We start from the raw sequence: 16,182 nt of genomic DNA on the forward strand, positions 1-16,182 counted from the left end.
TTTTTGGAGGAAAATATTTCATCTTTTTCCATTTTTGTTTTTGTGTCACCAGTGCTAAGTACACAGCAGATATACTATGAAAATTTGTTGATTTTTTTTTTAACAGAATTTAGAAAGCATAGAAGCTTTATAGTTTTTGGTCTATCATTTGTAGACTCAGTTTACTTCTCCTTTTTTAAACACTGGGATGATATATTTTCTTTAGTCTTTTGTTAACTTTTTCATTTTGTAAAACCTTTTTTTTCTTTAACAATGGCTCACTTGTCCTATTAGTATTTGGAGATGTAGTCCAGGCTCACTATATGAGGCAGATAAATATTGCCTTATCATTTCCTATTTTTTCCTCTTTTCTATTCTCTGCTAACCATTTTAGTTCTATTTTTCCAAGTCCAAAGATTATTCTCTTTGCTGAAGAAAGCTAACAAAATGATTCAAATAGTTTAGTATCTTCCCCATTATCCATTATGATTATTCTATCAGTCACAAGTAGTTGCCCTCTTTCTTTGAGCATCTTTTTGACTTAAAAAAAACATCCTCCACAACTTTTTATTATTTTTGGCATTCATCCCTAAACTCACAACATCTTGGGCTTTAGCACTCACAAAGCAATTCCCAAAGAATTATGTAGCTTTTGTATTTATTCTCTGACTTTTTCTTGCTTCAGTCTTCTAATACCTTTTCAATGTTTGAATTTGTCAGTGAGTTCCCTGTGTATCCATATCAGTCTCTTTAGATTTTGTTCCACTTTTTCCTTCTTAGTGAAATACTTTATTCCCATGTCTTCAGAATTTGAGAGCTTCCTATATTATACTTGGGCTCAATCCCCCTGCAAAATATTAGTTTCCTGGATGAATCTAACAATTAATCATTAACCATTTGTGAAGTGCCTGTCAAAAGCCAGGCACTATGTTAAGTGCTGGGGATACAGAGACACAATCAAAGTAATCTTTCAAGGAACTTACATTCTTGTGTATAAGTAAATATATACAAGACATAGAATGCAATCAAATACAATGTTGAAGAAAAGACACTGTATATCTAGGAAGACCAGAAAAGGATACTCGCAGGTGAAGCTATTTGAAATGAATCTTAAAGGAAGTTCAGAATTGCTGGAAGATTGTAGATTGGAAATAACCTCAGTAAAAATCTATTCTTCCCCCTTATTTTACAGCTAAGCACACTTAAGTATAGATTAGTTAAATCATTTGTTGGCACATGAGGATCTGAATGTAGGTCTTCTGGATCCCAATCCAGAACCCTTTGTATCGCTCTACCTGGAAGTGAGAAGGCTGAGTATTTAAGGTATGGGAAGCAGCCATACTTTGTGAAGACAAAGGGCTGTGTATGAGGGGCAACAATAATCCAGTATGATGAGGTCATGAAGGACAAGGAGGGCAGTGATGGAGAACAAGACTGGAGAGTTGGAAAGGATCAGATTATAAAGCACTGTAAATGACAAATAGAGGAGTTCCTCTTTGATTTTAGAGGTCATTGCTCCACTGGAGTTTTATTAATTTATTTGTTTCTATTTATCTATATTTATTGTTTTATTAAATAAATATTTATTCATTTTGGATTTTATACAGCTGAACTGTTCTTCAGGAAAAACATTGGGGACTGAGTGGGGTTTTCTTGTTCTACTTTTTTTTTTGGCTGAAATGATTGTTAAGCTAAATCACAAATATATAAACTACTCTGTTTTTGAATGAAGCTATATGGCTGGTTAAAGTTCTAACCATTGCCATGATACCATTCTATGCCACATTTGGGATTTTCATCTCATCTTTATTCTTATGGGATATTTTTACTAATAACATCACTCTTTCCCTTTCCCTTTTTCTCCTTCCTTTCCCTCCTCTTCTGTCTTCTTCACCTCCAGTTTCTCCTCCTCCTTTTCTTCCTTTTATTTTCTTGTCCTGTCCTTACATCTAAGAGGATACTGTAGGGTAATTTAGCAATCTGACTTTAGCTTGCCATTTGGTACTTATTACATATTCCGTTGAAACCCATCTATTTGCTGTTGCTCAGATCTTCTTCCTCCATGCCTTTGCACAGACTATTTCCCATGTTTCCAACATATTCCCTCCTCTTCACTACCTCTTAGAAGTCCGGCTTTCCTTCAAAGTTTACCTTGATTGTTGTTTCCTAAGGCAATAGTTCATTCTACTCTTTGGCTTCTCTAGCACAGCCTTTCTGAGTTCCCTATTTAATCACAAAAGAAATAAATTCTAAAATTCCATGTGCATATATGGGCAAAACAAATAAAATGAAATTAATTTCTGTAGGGCCATTACTTATTTGCCCTCTTTTCCTGGTATCCATTTACAAATTTATCAAACTGTCTAGAAGTGTATCTGTAGGCCACTTTTGCAGGCCCTGATCTATGGGTTTTTGTTATTAGCGCTTACTCCCCTATCTTCTCTTCAAATGATTATGTATGTTATTTTTTGTTTAGTTGTTATAACCTCCAGTAGAATATGAGATTCTTGAGTTCAAATGCTGTTTTATAGTTTTTCTTTTAATGAATGCATGTGGATTGCATGGTTAAATTAGCCAAGGCAGGGTAATTGGGAAGTAAATTATTAAGATAATTTTCTTAGATAAAATCATTTATCTAGTTATATATCAAGGACATGTGATTTACAAATATTTGGCCAAAAAACTGGGGTTTTTTTTGAGAGGGAAAACAGAGTTCCAGTAACAATGGATCAAGAATTGCTCATGCAATGGTAATTATGTGTTTACTCTATCTTAGAAACTTTCTTTTTTCTCACTTGTCTTAGGCAGGTTTAAGGAAGAGAACCTACATAATTTCTAAATAAATCTTTGTTCAGATGTGTTAAGACACTGAATTTCCAGTCTTGCCCATCAACAGTAGGGAATAATGTGAAAAAGTCTGTGAGCTCTGCATCTAATATGGCAGCTACTTGGACCTAGAACATTTAGATGAAAGTCAGCTTAACTGGAAGTACCAGGTACATTGATTGACACAACATTTGCTTGGTCTTTTGAAGTATTTTTAAATGTTGATCCTTCTTATGTACATAAAAAGAAAACAATTTTAAAAGAGAGGTTTATATCTTTATGAGTTAGAGCAGATGTATTTATACTTATTCATAAGATGTATGAAAGTAATCAAAGAGGGAACAGATCCCTGAATTGGATGCTACTTGGCATAGGGAAATATCTGAAACAGGAAACACTCAAGTTTCTTAAGTCTGAAATTCCATCAGTCAGTTTCCTTGTCATATGCACACTGGGATAGTTTTAATGGAATCAACTAGCAAGGGCCCCTGTGCGTAAAGAGGGTACCACATCACAGCGTTTTAAGGTGAATATATTTGACTTAGCATTGTGTCTGACATTCCATATTTTTATTTTATTAATAAAATATTACCCTATTTTCTTATTGGTATTCCACCAGTATGGTGATACATTTGTCCCAAACAGCATGCAGATAAAAGGGGATTCCTTCTTAAGCTACATCCTCTTAATAATAAATAATTTGATCTACTATACACAACAGTAGGGCATTTCTTGTTAAAACAGCAAGCTTTTTTCTTTTTACCAAAATGAAAACAAAACATTAATTTCTTTATAAATATTTTAAATATTTTAAATACATATTTCATACCAAGGATATAAAAATAGCCTTTTTTTTGATAAATAAAGAAGTTTCATTTACATGACAAATAGCGTGCAACAGCTAACCACTGGCCACCAACTCTATCTGGCTGATTGTCTGGATGGCATGCAGGGATAATTGTCTCTTTGCCTTCGAATAACAGAAAAAAAATATATCAGCAGGAGCCAGGAGCACCCGGAGCCGACAGCGCTATGGATATTGTTCAGGAATGACAAACAGGCACTCAGGAGAAACCTTTGCTTTAAGCCACAAAAGGCTCCCACGACAAAAAGTGAGCCAGAAAATTCTTTTGTCCTGGACTTCCAGCTGCTGTAACCCCCTGGGTGTTTGGACTATTGCCAGAGTCTGTGGAACAGACCAATAGATTAATACCGATAGAGAAAATGCTTTCCACATGCTTCTAGAATCTAGAAATGGTTTTTTATGGTATGGATGAGGTTACACCTTTTCCTACCCACTCGGTCTTTAGTATCGGGTGCCCCGCCATTGCTCGACCTCTGTCATTGGTAGAGAAAAGGCAAACGAAAGCAGTCATGCAGCAATGAGGTGGAAGTGGGGAGACCCGTCCTATATGCGCAAGGTCCCCTCTGCAGTCCAGTGATTATACGTTGATGGCCTTGTTATCTTTCATGTCCGTTGTGCTTGTTACGATTTCCAGAGGGAAATCTTCCGAGGGCTGGATGGGACGGGACGGCGCGCCCTCACGGTCCCAGGAGCCGGGCAAATTTTCCAGGCTGAGAGAACTGACTGCCCCTTGACTGAAACTACCTTCCTCGGACCTGCTGGGGAGCACGAGGTGCAAGGATGTCTCTGAGGAAGAACATGCTGAGGATGAGAGAGTTGCTGAGATAGACTGAAGGGGGGTCAACGTGGTATCTGAATGGGGAGAAGTGCACCTTAGAAATTGCAAAGGACCCTCTCGTATGACCTGATAATGGGACGGGGAATAGTCAAGGCCTGAACAATGATAAAGATCGCTGTCCAAAAGGTTTTGCTCATTGGCTCCAGTTCTTTGGGGGCTGCTTCCCACAGAGGCACGTTCCATTTCCCAAATGCCAGACACGCTGTTACCGTGACAAAGGTGTGCTTTGGTGCAGGAGGCCTTGCTTGCTGGCTTGTGCATACAGGATTGGTGAGCTGTCCAAGTCATTCTGTTCTGTAAGCTCTCAATGGAGGGACACATGGATGCACTGTGAACCGAGCAAAACCCTGTAGACTTTGGGGCCATTAATACGTTTTCCAGAAGATTCATTATATTCTTCATATCTTTACTTAATTGTGAGACTTCTTGGGTTAAAGTCATTACCTGCAGTGAAGAAACAAAGGAGGAGAGGCTAGTTAGCTTGTGATATTGAAATGGAGCTTCCACAGTCAATTCAATTCAAGTGGACCCATGGAAGTTACCTTCTAGCCACTCTGTATTTCTCCTGTATGGTCTGAGATTATAAATCTCTCGAGAGCAGAGACTGTTTTTGCTCTTTCTTGTTATTTCCAGAGCTTAGCACAGTGTTGGGCATAGAGTAAGTATTTACCTAGTGATTTCTTATCGATTGAAATAGGTTAGTTTTGGTGTCTCTCTAAGGGTGCATGGAATTCTGGAGCTGGGCTCTACTTCCAAGTCACCCTGCAGTGACTCTGCTCTTCTAGAACCAAATGTGACCCTTGGGTCCATGACAAAACACCACTCAACTGCAAGCTTAAGCCTTAAATCCAACACTGACATATCTCAAAGGCTCTCTGAAGCAGAGCTGTCAGGGTCATTTGGGACCATGATGGATACTTTAGACATCTAGCTAGTTGAGATGAGCTGTTCCAGAATCAGTCTGGACTTATATAGAGAAAGTAGGGGTTTGGGTAGGGAGAAGAGCCACCATTGATCAAACTTATGGTTCTTTATTTGACATCTTATTGGACCTGATTATAGTTCCGTACTCCTGAGACAAAGATGCTATCATCTACTCTTTATCATTTCAGAATGGAGTCTGGTTATCTAGAGCAAGCATATCTTTTACATACTCTGTGGCAGGAAATCCCATTTCTACATTTGCCAAGAGCTATCCAAAGCATACAGACATTGAAACTGTTTAGATAAAGATTGGGCATGGACTATGTGACACCTTCTTGCCTTCAATTTCAGTTTTACAAGAACTTTGGCCAAGAATTAAACTACAACATATTATTTTAAAAAATAACTTGCATGATGTAAGAAGCTGGCTAGTCAGTTAATAAAAAACTACTACGACCGTCATATCCTTTTCACTGGAATCTTTTATTCTATTATGCAAGTCTCACTACAACAATTGCTTTCAAGCTCAGATTATTAATCTCATAATGAACTCTTCAGAGAAAAGTCAGACACATCCTGCCCATTAGATAGAAATGGGCTAAGATTATCTTTCTATCTGAGATTTTGATTTTTCTTTAAATAAAAAGGACATTATGATGATGGATTTTGAATTGGAAGGGACCTTGGAAGTAATTCTGTCCAACTTTGCCCCTTCGCCCATTTCCAGATGAGAAACCTAAGGCTTTGGCCTGATATCCAAATGAGTTCAGATGTCAATTGGTTCATGAAATGTAATGGGACCCACATGGCGTAGAGGACAAGAGTCTTTCACTAGCTAATTTTAATTTATACATATATTTCTTTTTTATTCATTCATTCATTTATCTTTATTAAAGTTTATTTCCAAAACATATGCATAATTTTCAACATTTCACCCTTGCAAAACCTTGTGTTCCAAAATTTCCCCCTCTCTTCCTCTCTCCTTTCCCCTAGATGGCAAATAATCCAATAACATATATCGAACTAGACATACAGAATTCCAAATTTGTGGCATTGATGTAGCAGGCCAAGCATTCATTTTTACAGATATCAAAATTCAGAGAATTTGCAAGTTTGGAGTAACTTTTGAGAACACTGGCTTTGAGGACTTCTGACATCAATTCTAGAATGCTTTTTACTATATTAGATTGTGTGACCATGAGCAAGTCACTTCACTACTTTGGGCAAAGTGAGAGAGTTGCATGTGGTATGGTAAAGTACAAAGATCTTTGGAATTATAGGACTTGTATTCAAATCCTGCCTCTATTACTTGGTACCTCTTTGACTCTGGACAAGTCATAACCTTCCCTTGTCCTAGTTTCCCCATCTGTAAAATGTGGAGATTGGACTAGATGGCCATTAAGGTCCTTTCCAGAATTATGACCAATCCAGTGCAATTATGAAAAAAACTGGAATATTATAGACTAATTTGAAGAAGTAGGTGGTAAAGGGAGTAAAGAAGAGAGGGAGAGGGAAGGATATATCTGGCATGACAATATGACAACACTGAGAAGAAGAGAAAAAGAAAGAGAACAAAAAGAAAACAAGGAGGAAGAGAAGGACAGAAAAAGAGAAGAAAAAAGAGAAGGAATAAAAGGAAGAGGAGGAGAAGGGAGAGAAACAGGGAAAGGAAGAAGGAAGAGAGGAAGAGGAAGGAGAGAAACAGGGAAAGGAAGAAAGAAGAGAGGAAGAGGAAGGAGAGAAACAGGGAGAGGAAGAAAGAAGAGAGGAGGAGGGAGAGATAGAGCAAGATGGAGAAGAGGAAAAGGAGGGAGAGAAGGAGGGAGAGGATAAATGGGGAAATCAAGAGAAAAGAAAGAGAGAGAAAAATTAAAGGATTGTTGTTACAGAGTTAAAGGAAAATTGTCATGGTTGCCTAAGGGAAAGCTGTAAAATATTGGAGGAAAAGAAAAAGCATTGCTAAGTGATGGCACAGTCTGCTGGTGCTAATATCGCTTCACATTCTCATGTTATCCTTCTCCTTCAAACTTTCAGCTAAGTTTACCAGAGGATTTTCTTTCTTGCTCTTCCCTCCCATGGGGCATTTCTCTCATATTACCATGGAATTCAATTGTAAAATGGAATTTGCTGTAGTGTATCTATTCCACATGATGAAGTGAACCTATATCATATTGACATGAGGACTGGGAGCATCTGGCCTTTGGCTGCTCTCTGACCGACTTGGAAGTTGTATGGACATGCTTGCTATCATCTACATGGTAAGATACCAAGGGAGAAAATTGAGTTTTTACAAAGGCAGGCAAATTGTATGACATGTTCTGAGATTAGCAAAGGACAGCACCATGTGTAAATGGCAAACTAAAACATTTATTAAATATCCAGCGGGTAAATAGCATCTTCTGCAAACAAAGTCAAAGTCTGTCTACAGTAATACTCAGTGGAATATCTTGATAACATTCTTTTCTCAAAGGCTTATGAAAAAAATCCCACAATTGGAGAAAGCTAGAATCCAGAGAATTTTTGAGACTGACACATTTTGATCTATGTTCTTACAAGCAATTGATTTAGCAAGAATACAATTTAACTTTTCTTGGACATTTATTTAAACACGTCAACTTTTGTTTAAATGAGATTAGTTATATGATTCAGTAGATCATTTGAAGACAGTGGAGAGTAAAGAATAAGGAGGCAGAGTTGGAGTTAGGAAAACTGGGGTTCAAATTCTGCATCTGATCTATACTACATGATCTTGGGTATCATTGTGATGGGGTCTTCAATGTCAGACATGGTTAGCACAGAAATTGATAAAAATGAATCTCTGAGGCAGGCAGGGAGAAGGCGCCGGTAGAGATCATGTTAATTCTGTAGTCTCACCCTTTGGGAAGTGAGAAATCTTCCAGTCAGAAATCTGAGCTATGTCAAACTCCTGAGAGCCCAGCTCTGTAAGGGTCTTGAGCATTCTCAAAACCATAGCTTGTTAGAAATCCAAGTCATATCCCTGAGGTTAAATTTTCCCCATAAAATCTATTTATGGGCCATCCTATGATTGCTGCCCTCCTTGGGATCAGTCTATCATGGAACTATCTCATGGTGTCTTTCGCCTTACTTTTCCCCCATGCTCCATGATACCTCCCTAACTCCATTATGCTTCTCAACCCCACTTCTCCTATTATAACAAACTCTTTTAGAGTGCTAATTCCCTTTTAGGATTTAACCTGCCAGCAAAGGACATGCCCCAACCTCGTGGGGTGCTTCCTTTCTAGTGGGTAATTGTGAATTCCACTGAGGAACTTGCTTTTCTATACTCTCCCACTCTATTTCATATTTACAATTCCTGGTGTCTACTATATCCCTTCATTTTGTCTGTAACCTATCTCCCTAACTAAATCTACCTTTTTGCCAAAGAGAATAGCCATTGTGAGTTCTTCACATGATCAAATTTTTGTTGCCTACCATTGTCAGGTGTCTACATCACCCACATCAATTGAACTTTCCACAGTTCTTTAAGACTAAGTTCCAGAGCAAATACTGATCTGTTTTAGTAAAGAAAGTTTTCTCAGTGAGGAACTCCCTACACCAATGAAACCAGAGGGTCAGGGGAAAATGACCTATTAGAAAACAGGATCATGGATATAGGGCTGGATAGTAGTTACGTCTAGCCCAAGATCACATAGATCACAAGATCTTTGAGGTAGAATTTGGACTACACCATTCTTGATACCAAGTTCAGCACTTTATGCATTATCTACACCAAGGATCTCTGGTTTCATCAGTGTGGAAACTCCTTTCACCAATTAGATGATTCTGTAGATGGTCTTGTATTGCTGCTATGGTCAATCAATTCACCTCATTTTGGCCAACCTCATAATGAGTTTCTAAGGCCATGATTGATTCTCAAGTCATAGAAACACACTTTAGCAGTTCATTTTCAGAATTTTCCCAGCCTGGTAGGACCTGCTGGAGCTTGTATTATACTTTCTAAGACTTTGAGACACCAGCATCACTTAGTCAATCAGTAAGCATATATTAAGCACTTACTATATACCTTACCCCTCGTGTTAAACATGGGATAAAAAAGGGAAAATACTTTGTTCTTGACCTTAAGGAGCCCTTAATCTGGTACATTCAACATTCATTGTGGCACACACAAGATAATACACAAAGAGAAAGCACTAGCACTAGGATGGGAAGAACATTGAGAAAGGACAATTGCAGAAGGTAAAACTTGAATTTAACCTTGAATGAATTCAGGGAAACCTCTAAGTCAAGATAAGAATAAGAAGAGGATATTTTTGAGGGGAATGGAAAGTATATAACAATTATAGGGCCATCAAACAACTATTTTGGGTCTTGGCATTTTAAACACGCACAAAAGAATGTTCTCATTTCAAAGTAAACTAGTTAATTAACGTGAACAACACGAAGTAATGAAGTCAGTGAACAGGGATGTTTCCTCTTCCATCAGTGTTTGGGTTTGGGATTTTTAGGTGGTAAATTACTGTCATTGTGCATGTAGGAAGACAGTCATGAGTGATGTGAGGGGGAATAACCTGCTTACAGCAGGGCATGACTTCTTGTTCCCTTCAATAGGACAAAACCATCTGTCAAAAGAAAAGAAAACATTGCTCCAGAGGTTGATACTTTTCCCCACATGAAGGAAACAACTTACTTGTTATCTACTCACACAGGATCCCTGTTATCAGGAAATTGGGGCTCATTACTTTGACAGTGAAAGAAACCCTCTGAAAAATGGGTATGTCAGAGTACCATTTAGCCTGGATCTCCCACTGCACTTTAGGATATCCTGCTGGAATTGTAAACACTGTATTCAAAGATAGGGATGACCCTGATGTTCTTCACCAAATGAGAGCATTTATAAAAGGGCCAGAATGAAAGTTTTTTTTGGCTTTACAGGGATGTGAGACTTGGGGTTTTCCCCACGTGTGGGAAGATAGATGTTCACTAAAGAGAATTCTAACCAAGTTTTGTACACCTGAGATCTAGTCACCAGATTTAGGTAAGAGCTAGGTGGGTTGCTGCAAGGCTGCCTGAGATAGTGAGTGAAGGGTGGCTTTCTAGTCATGAAGACCTGATTCAGATACTGTCATCTACAAGACCTCTGGAAAGAAACCTGACACTTTCATGCCACAAGGCAACTCTGTAAGTTACAGACAAATTGCTGATCTTTCTCATTTTCTACACAGGGAGTTCTGGGAAAATGATGGGCTCTGGAGTAAGAGAATCTAGGTTCAAATCCCCCTTTTAATACTTCTTATTTGTTTGAACTTGGTAAGACATTTGATCTCCTAAGCCCCAATTTCCTTACTTATCAAATAAAGGAATTGGTCTGGATGGTCTCTGAGATTTTTTACATCATCAAATTTATGATTCTATGATTTTTAGATATGAATTTCACTCATATCTCTCTTAGAACTGAGTGGACTACAAATCGAGAACCAGATGAAGATGCATTTTTCAGAAAACTTTATGGAAATGCATTGTGGAAAGCTCTATCTTAATTATATGGTTAAATGTTTTTCTTAGCATAAAAACTATTTGATTTGGAACAACTTTCAAAGCGGAGAAACAGAATCCATATCATTGAAATAACAGAAGTGAGATCAATGATTCTCAAAGAGGTCCAGGGACCTCTGCAGGTACCCAAGACTTTTTCAGGCCATCCACCAGGTCAAATTTATTTTCAAAATAATACTAAGATGTTTTGATTATTACTACTTATTTTTATGGTTTTAGCTACCCTATTAATATGGTAAGCATTGGAAATAAAGCTATTTTAATATTACTAGGAAAATAGTTTAATACTTTTATTTCTAATATTTGCCATATTAGAAATAAAAACATTTTAGTAGTGTTGTGAATAAATATTGATACATATATTAACAGACATAACTCATTTAAATAGAAATTCTTTTAGGAGTTCTGAGTAATCTTTAAAAGTTCAAAGGAGTCCTGAGATCAAATGATTTAGAATTGGTGATCTAGACCAAGATGCTACAGAAATGATAGTAATAGTAATGATATAATGATGATCAAAGTTAAATAACCTAACTCTTCATCAGTAATTCTTTTTTCAATTCATATTTAAAGTTTTTGGCCTTGAAAAAATTTTTGGTTTTGATTTTATTGCCATTCACAACTTAAATATAAACCTGTAGGGGAAAACTACCTGGCTGAAGAATATGAAATTGCCGATTCTATAACAGGCACTCTTTATTCTGTCGATACAGTATGAGGAAGTATTACTTCTCTTCAAACTTAATACATAAATTTGCTTCTACCCAATCTTTGAGTATTCCCCAAGTTGCTAAGAGAAAGGAATGATTTCCCCAGTTAAGAATCCCCTTTCTCACATTGTGCTTCCTTCATAATTACAGACATAGTCTCTTCTGACCATGTGTTCTCTTAGTCTTTATTCTTTCCCTTGCTTTGTCACTTGTCCTGACAGGATCTTGATTTCCTTAGGTATTTCTACTTCCCTGGGAAATTGATTTTCCTACCTGTTTCACTTCCATCTCTTATAACTCCATTATGAGAGCCAAGTGACAACTTCATTTCGATTATGATTTTATGAGCTAGGGGTTGGCGTCCTATCCTGTACCTGCTTGTGATTCTGGCCCTCAGTTGTGTGAGATCTTCCAATGATGTCTGATTGAAAAGTTCAGTGGGAGGACAATAATATCAGCTCACAAATTTAATCTTTGGTTGAAATAGGGCCCCCTGAAGGAAAATATCTCATAAATAGGAGGTATATTCAAATAATTATTCTACCATTCTTATTCCCTATACGAAGTGAGGGAGAAAGGGAACAAGCACTTGTAAGTATTCACTATGTGCCAGATTATGTAAATGTTTTATAAATATTAATTATCTCATTTGATGCTCTCAACAGCCCTGTGAGTAGGTAATAGCCTTGTGGTATTATTATGTTCATTTGGAAATTGAGATACAGAGAGTAAATTATCTTTGGAACATACAGTTAGTCAATGTCTGAGGCTGCCTTTGATCTCAAGTCTTCTTAACTTCAGGCCTGGTGCTCTATCCATTGCATCATCTAGCTAAGATTGGTCTATGTAACTTTTCTTGTAATGAAAGAAGGAATGATGCCATTATGGGTAGGCTTAGACTCTGACAATCACATAAATACAACTTACTTTGAGATTTAAAACCCAAAGGAAAGTATTCACACAATTTGCTAAGTTTTATTGATTCTTATCTACTCTACCATCTCATACTCTAATTTAGGTACTCATCATTTCTCATCTTGATTATTGTGATAGCCTCCAAATTGGACTATAATTATCCTTCCACAGATATCTCTAATTGATATTTTTTAAATGTATACCTGATTATGTCACTTCTTACCCAAAAATCTTTGGGAGTTCGATATCTCTAGAATCAAATTTGAAATCTTCAACCTGGTATTGGAAGTTCTCAGCAAAAAAGCTTCTATCTAATTTTTATTCATATAAGTCATACTTGAAATTATTATTTTAGTTAAAAAGAATGACTATTTCCTCTAAGTGACATTACATCTCTCTCCATATGTTTTTCACAAGTCCCCCTCCCCATGTCCAGAATGTCATCTTCCCTTATTTCTGCCTATTAGAATCCCCACTTTCCTTAAAGCCTTAAAGCAAAAACTATCTTTTCATGAGTCCTTTCCTGTTAGAAATGTTCTCTCCCTCATGATCTTATCTTGAGTAATTGATTTGTATTTTTTGTGCATATGTTCTATTTCCCAAGAAGAATTCAACCTCCCCAAGGCCAGGGACTATTCTGTTTTTATCATTTTTTTCCCAACAGTCTACATTTTCCCCCAAAACTTAGCAACACTAGGTGAATATTCATTAAATTGGATCAAATGTACTAGAAGACCAAAGTATTTGAGGCATCTTTTTAGTTACTCATTTGATGACCTCTTTTTTATTTTTTTTCTCAACAATAAACATTATGTAGAATACATGAGAAGCACTTAAGAGATGCAGTGGATGGAGGCACTGGACATTTCCTAGCTGTGTGACCCTGGACAAATCATTAACTTATATGCTTCCATTTTCTTATCTGTAAAATGGGGAAAGTAATAATACCCATTTCCCTGTTTTTATAAAGATCAAATAAGATAATATTTATAAAGTATTTTGCAAACAATAAAGTGCCATATAATATTTATCATTATCATGAGTTAAACTAATAACAAGCTTTCCCCCCCTTGACTTTGAGTAATGCTTTGTGCTCATATGACTTGACATTTGAAGGGTTAAAGAATTATGTCTTTCATATCCTACTTGTTAAAGCTCTTATTGTCATTTAGTTATTTTTCAGTAAAAATAACATCAGGAATGTCTGACTTTTTGTGACCCCATTTGGAGTTTTCTTGATAAAGACACTGGAATTGTTTTGCCACTTTCTTCTCCAGCTTATTGGGGATGAGGAAACTGAGACCATCAGGATTAAATGACTAGCTCAGAGCTATGTGCCCTCTATGAGGGCAGTTTTGAACTCAGGAAAATGAGTCTTCTTGCTCCAGGCCTAGCATGCTGTCGACTCTGTTTCGTAGCTGCCATTTGAGATCTAGAAGTGGTAAGACTTGATTAGATTGATTTATGGAAAGATGTGGGAAAGATGTGGGAGATCTAAAAGTGGATATTATAGGTAAGACTTGATTAGATTGATTTATGGAAAGATGTGAGATACTTTGCCTGTGACCTGAACGAACAAGATTATGGCAGCATCTAAGGCACTGTTGCTGTGAAAATTTTTTATTTTTTCCGACTAAGATTGTCTCTCTCATGGTCTTCAGGCACAGAGTTTCATCCCATGTGGGGAGAAGAAACTTATTTTCCTCCAGTAAGCAGATGGGGGAAGCATCTGTTGACATAATCATCATAGTTCAAAAAGTTCTTGACCCTCTGCACAGTTTTTTTGCCAAACATCATCCTCATTTCCTTGCTGGAGACAATTTGCCTCAATTCAGTGGTACTAATTACAGGGACTGGAATTCCCTCCTGCCAGGAATACTCGCACATTTCACAGGCTCTGATTCAGGTAATTAAGTGGTCTTTCATTCCAGCTTTTGTGGTGGTATGGAGTTAGGAGGAAATTCAGAAAAGTTCATTCAATCTCAATAAGCTGGCCAAAGCACAAAGACTATAGGAATAATTCTATCTTTATGTCTCTTGATTCACAAAGCATTCACTAAACAAATGCATATCCTTTATCCGCTAGCTAAAGCAATAATCATCCTTCTGTAGTCATGTAAATTTCTTCTGAATGAAGATCTCAAACATTTCCTTAAAAAAATCATTCTATGGACAGCTGGAGATCCAAGAGCCCAGGCAGTTGAAGGGAGTTTGGGGTCACACAAGAATAAAACATAGGCCTCTCTATGTTTCCAGGTGCAGCCAGTATCTCAGAACAATAGTGTTTTATTGGTGGAAGAGACCTTGATATTGTCAAGTCATGTTCTCCACTCTATGGGTCAAGAAACAAATCCAGAACACACAGTGATTTGAGAGTCAACAGAGTATAGGTCCAAGAGTACTGAACTTGAAAATGGGAGAGTCCTCAGGCTAAGATAAGTTCTAAAAACTGCTATCTGTATGTGTGCTCATGTGAAGTGACTATCTTTCTCCAAGCCTCAGTTTCCTTATCTGTGAAATCGGGATGGTGATACTTAGTTTGCCTGCCTTTTGGGGTTGTGAGGAAAACTTGTCAATCAGGTCAACAAGAGATTATTAAGCACCTGCTATGTGCCAGGTACTGATTGGGGATACAAAAAAGGGGGAAATAGCCTCTGCCACCAAGAAGCTCAAATGGGGGTGGGGAGATAATAGGCAAACCCTGGACAAACAAATGAATGTATATAGGATATATTGAAATTTAGTCTCAGAGGGAAGGCTAGTATTGGGAAGATAAGGAAAGATCGGCTGCAGAAGGTAGAATTTTAGCTGAATCCTGAAGGAAGTCGGGGAAACCAGAGCTGGCGATGAGAAAGGAAAGCTTTCTATCCAAGGAGAACAAAGAGCCTGGAAAATGCACAGCCGTGAGATGGATTGCATTGTGGAGGAAACAGCAAGGAGGCCAGCATCACCGGATTGGGTATTTTATAGAGTGGGGCACAGTGTGAGATGAATGGAAAGGTAGGAAGGGCACCGGCTATAAAGGACTTTAAAGGCAAACAAAGGATTTTATATTTGATCTTAGAAATAGGAGGGAGCCAATGGGATTTATTGAGTGACTCTCTTTGTGTGTGTTTTTGTGTGTGTGTGTGTGTGTGTGTGTGTGTGTGTGTGTGTGTGTGTGTGTGTGAGAGAGAGAGAGAGAGAGAGAGAGAGAGAGAGAGAGAGAGACAGAGACAGAGACAGAAACAGAGAGACAGAGAGAGATAGAGAGGAGTGGGGAGAGAGAAAGGGAGAGAGGGATAGAGGAAGGAAAAAAGGGAGGAAGATGGGAGAAAGATGAGAGAGACAGAGAGAGAGGGAAGAGAGGGATGGGGAGAGAGAAGGAGAGAGAGAGAGAGATAGAGGAGAGAGATAGGGAGGAGTGGGGAGAGAAAAGGAGAGGGAGGAGAGGGAGAGGGAAAAAGAGAGGTCAATTTTTAATTTCCCCATTTCTGTCAAGGGCATTGCCACTCTCCTAGTCACTCAGGTTCATAACTTTGCTGCCATCCTTTCCTCCTGTCTCATTCTTATTCCTTTTCTCTAATATGTTGCTATAATCTTTTAATTCT

General features: G+C 37.7%; 1 protein-coding gene across 1 annotated transcript in view; it reads right to left on the reverse strand.

Annotated features, from left to right (window-relative positions):
• Nucleotides 1–3,359: 3,359 nt before the first annotated feature.
• KCNH8 (potassium voltage-gated channel subfamily H member 8) overlaps nt 3,360–16,182 on the reverse strand; it is a 291,316-nt gene continuing 278,493 nt past the window's right edge. The window contains exon 16 of the mRNA XM_051962339.1: nt 3,360–4,952. Within this exon, the coding sequence (XP_051818299.1) occupies nt 4,248–4,952 (705 nt within the window). The 3' untranslated portion in view covers nt 3,360–4,247. The remainder of the gene's footprint in view (nt 4,953–16,182) is intronic.

Source organism: Antechinus flavipes, chromosome 5, assembly GCF_016432865.1.
Source record: "Antechinus flavipes isolate AdamAnt ecotype Samford, QLD, Australia chromosome 5, AdamAnt_v2, whole genome shotgun sequence".
In the NCBI taxonomy this organism is placed as follows: domain Eukaryota; kingdom Metazoa; phylum Chordata; class Mammalia; order Dasyuromorphia; family Dasyuridae; genus Antechinus; species Antechinus flavipes.